Here is a 3,703-nt window from a genome sequence, read left to right as displayed (position 1 = left end):
TCTTCCTGTATTCTTTAGGGCTGGCTCTGCATCTCACTAGTCCGTCCTTCAGGCTCCGATCCTCACAAACTTCCCTGTTCAAATTACCGTGTGGTTTCTCTCCTCGACCTGCAGTGCGTGAGGCCTCTCCCTCTCCCAGACAGCCCAGGCCCCACACAGAGGACCACAGCTCTGGGCTGCACCTGGGGACACCGGTCCTCAGGTTGCCCGCGGGGGCTCCAGGTGGGCATGGCAACGAGTGAGCATGTGAGGGACCGAGACCTGTCTCAGCTGCCACCATCTCCAGGCAGCATCCAGTCTCCTGCCCCCACCCCTCCCACCTTATGACCTGGCTTACTCGGCATATGGGACAGTCACTCTGCCCCTGTAGGCACTGCCACTTGCTCTGCCATCACAGCACATGGCTTGCCTCTGGCCCGTAGCTGGGGCTTAGGACCAAAAGGAGCCCAAGTCCATGCCTCTGGAGGTGCCCTGAGGATGGGAGCTACTGGGCATATGGTCACCTTCATGCCACCAAAGGCTCCAACTCACCCCGACCTGATACCAGGGTCACACGTCTGCTCTGTGCAGACGGCCAAGTCTTTCCTCCCTGGGCACGGTGGCCAGGCCCAGTCCCCACTGGGTACAAGGACAGCCTGCTGCCAGTGGGAAGACAGGCTTTCCCTAAGACTGCAACTTCTCGGCAAGTTCCAGGTCAAGACCTTGGGACTTCTCGGCCCCTCTGAATCCCTCTCACAACCCCCAAATCCTTGTTGGCCCCACTGGTAAGGGCAGGTGGCCCCAGAAGAAGAGAGCGCCCAGCCCAGTCAGAGGTCTCCAAAATCTCGACAGCTGGTCCTGGCCCCCTCACCAGGCTGGACACAGGGCTGGCGGGGAAGCCCCCTGAGAGGAGGCTGTGCCCGCCGAGGTGTCAAACTGCTGCCTTACTGCGGATGCTGAGCTTCTCCCAGGAGCTGTGGTCTAGGCTCCGGTTAAGGTAGAGAAGGCCGGTGTCCTCCTGGACGCGGATCCAGCTGTTCTCATGCAGCCGCATGCGGGAAGAGCCATAGAGGTATTGGCCAAGGCGGAAGCTGGGCACCTCCCCAGGGGCGTCCTGCAGGGCCCGGACGTATAGCAGGGGTGTACCAGCCGGCTGGCCCACGTACAGCTTCTCCTGGTAAGTGTCCCTCGAGAAGTAGAGGCCGAGGGGGGCTGAGGAGGCAAAGAAGTGTGTGAGGGGGTGGGGAGGGGACAAGGGCTTCTTCATGCTTGATAAAGCTCTTTAAAATTCTAGTCTTAGAAGAAACTTGTCAGGGCCAGCAGGTGGCGTGATGGTTAAGGTGCTGGACTCCCATGTGGCTGACTGAGGTTCAAGTCTCAGACTTGGTGGCTTGCTTTCTCACTTTCCCTTTCTCTCACTCTCTATCTCTTTGGTCAAATTAAAAAAATAAAAAAGAATAATAGTAAGAAATAAAATTAAATGAAGAAATAATTTAAAAAAAAGGAAGAAACTTCTCATCTCCAGTTCTAAGAACATGAGCACAGTTATTTGTATAGCTAAAAGCACTGCTTTAAAACAGAACAATAAAGAGGAAGAATGAGGGGCCAGCAGGTGGCATAGAGGTTAAGGTGCTGGACTTCCATGTGGTCAATTGTGGTTTGAGCCCTGGACCTGGTGGCTTGAAACTCACACCAGGTGTGTGTGCATGCATGCCCAAAATCCTGAGAGAGATGAAGGGACTGTGGCATGACCATCCTCCCCTGGGAATGATTTCTTGCTTTCTGTCTCTCTGTCTCTCTTTCCAGCGAGCACACACACCTTACAGCAAAGATCTCTCTTAAAAAAAAAAAGTAAGAATGAAATGCATAAAACAGGCAAACTCATTCTTAATCACCAAGTTTGATAAGCATCTGACTCACTTATGAGCTGGGAGTTTGCACGAACTTCTGAACGACCCACCTCAAGCCAGAGTTTTCAGGGGTATAACATGTTACCAAATAAGCAGGCGGGTGACTGTCACCAAAATGAAGAAAGCACTTTAGAAGAAAGTGTGGACACAGTCTTCCCAGGTGACCCAGCAAGTCCACTCCATCTACCCAAGAGAAACGACAGCTGTGCCCATCAGGTGACTTAGCTGCGCGTGGCCCAGTGTCATAACAGCCAGAAGCTGGAGACTGTCTAGGTGCCTTTAGCCGGGGATGTATAGGTAACCACGGCACATCCACCCCAGGGAATCCTACCCCGAGAGAGATGGACTTCAGGACACACATGGCCTGGGTGATCTCACAGATGTCGCGCCAAGTGGCAGAAATGAGGCAGGACGATCTACGCAGCATGATTCTAGACTGAGTCTAGAAATCAGATGGGCTGCCGTCGGAAGAGAGGTGGGTACACTGAGATGGGAAGGCAGGAACTTCCTGGGGCCTGCCACGGTCCCATATCCTGATGGCGGTCAGTCACGTGGGCATACCCATCCCTCAACACGGTACCGCTAGGAGTGACGCATTTCGACCTGTGTACATTTCACTTAAAAACGGACCCCTGAGGGTCTGCGGGCAGAGGTATGACAGCCGCGCGACTGGGCCCGGCTGCGGCCATGAACCAAGCAGGCGTCTGCACACTCCTCTGCCAGCTTTGCGTAGTGCCGGCAGTTTTCATGGGAGTGAGCTTTTTACACAGGGACACGTTTTGGGAACCCTTGTGCACCGTTGGTGGGGATGCAATGTGAGAGAGCCGCTATGGACAACAGTAAGGTGGTTCTTCAAAAAGTGAAAACCAGACTCAGTGAATCCGGGGTAGATACCCCAAAGAACTGAAAGCACAGACTCTTAGAGATATCAGCACACCCATGTTCATGGTGCACTATGCAGGACGCTCAAAGGTGCACGTGGCAGGCAGGGCCACTGCTGGGGAGGCTGGAGGCTACGTGGGAGGACGGATCGGTTCCTGACCCAAACATGCTGGCACGGCTGTGCGCCTGTAATCCTAGCTAACACGCAGGAGAGGGGGATCTGGCACAGGGGAATTCTGTCAGAAAGTACCTACCTTTTCCTTCTGTCTTCCCCTCCCCCCATGAATACAATGAAATAGGATTTATTCTTAAAAACCGACTGAAGAGGGCAGTAAGGGAGCCTATGAAGAAGTCACACGGGGAAATTCAGGGGACTGGCCCACCCCCCATCTCGCTGCAGGGACCACAGCAGGAGCTGTCCGCCTGTGGCCCCACCGGCCTAGGAGGACGAGGCTCCCTACAGAAGCAAGCAGGGCTCTCTTTGGGGTTCAGTCACCGAACCTGGAAGGGACAGGCAGACAGCTCAGAGGGCTGTGACATCTCCAAAGGACTAGCTTTTCCCTGCTCCCTGGCACGGAGCTATGGGGCAGGGCTTGCTAAAGGGCAACTGCAGCACTGGCTGTGTGACGCCATGGCTGATGGGTTCCCCCTGGCCAGGATCCCCAGAGCCCTGACTTTCTGGAGAAGCAGCCATGCTCTTCCCCACAGCCCGGGAGCCCAAGCCAGGTGCTCCTCACTGCCTGGACAGCAGTGGTGCCCTCCAGGCCACCTGCTGCCTGCTACAAGGGGCCTTGATAGGGCTGTGAGGCCAGTCCCCAGAGGCACCACCTAGCAGAGTAACCTCGGGACTGTCCTGGTCCAGGGGACCACCCAGTCCCCCTGGGAAAAATCAGACATCGAAGGGCTCCCCACCTCCGAGGCACTGCGGGCAG

General features: G+C 55.5%; 1 protein-coding gene across 3 annotated transcripts in view; it reads right to left on the bottom strand.

The window, feature by feature from the left end:
- Positions 1-1,283, bottom strand: part of RET (ret proto-oncogene) — a 27,995-nt gene extending 26,712 nt beyond the window's left edge. Inside the window, exon 1 of one of the 3 annotated variants that reach the window (XM_006147710.3) lies at positions 928-1,283. In XM_006147710.3, coding sequence (XP_006147772.1) covers positions 928-1,246 — 319 coding nt within the window. In that variant the 5' untranslated portion in view covers positions 1,247-1,283. The remainder of the gene's footprint in view (positions 1-927) is intronic. The other 2 variants (XM_027771503.1, XM_027771504.1) reach the window with 2 other exon arrangements.
- Between the last annotated feature and the right edge of the window lie 2,420 nt (positions 1,284-3,703).

This window comes from Tupaia chinensis, unplaced genomic scaffold (assembly GCF_000334495.1).
Source record: "Tupaia chinensis unplaced genomic scaffold, TupChi_1.0 Scaffold000217_1, whole genome shotgun sequence".
NCBI classification, from domain to species: Eukaryota; Metazoa; Chordata; class Mammalia; order Scandentia; family Tupaiidae; genus Tupaia; species Tupaia belangeri.
The sequence above is the reverse complement of the archived record's forward strand: the minus strand, read 5'-3'. Positions and strand labels throughout refer to the sequence as shown.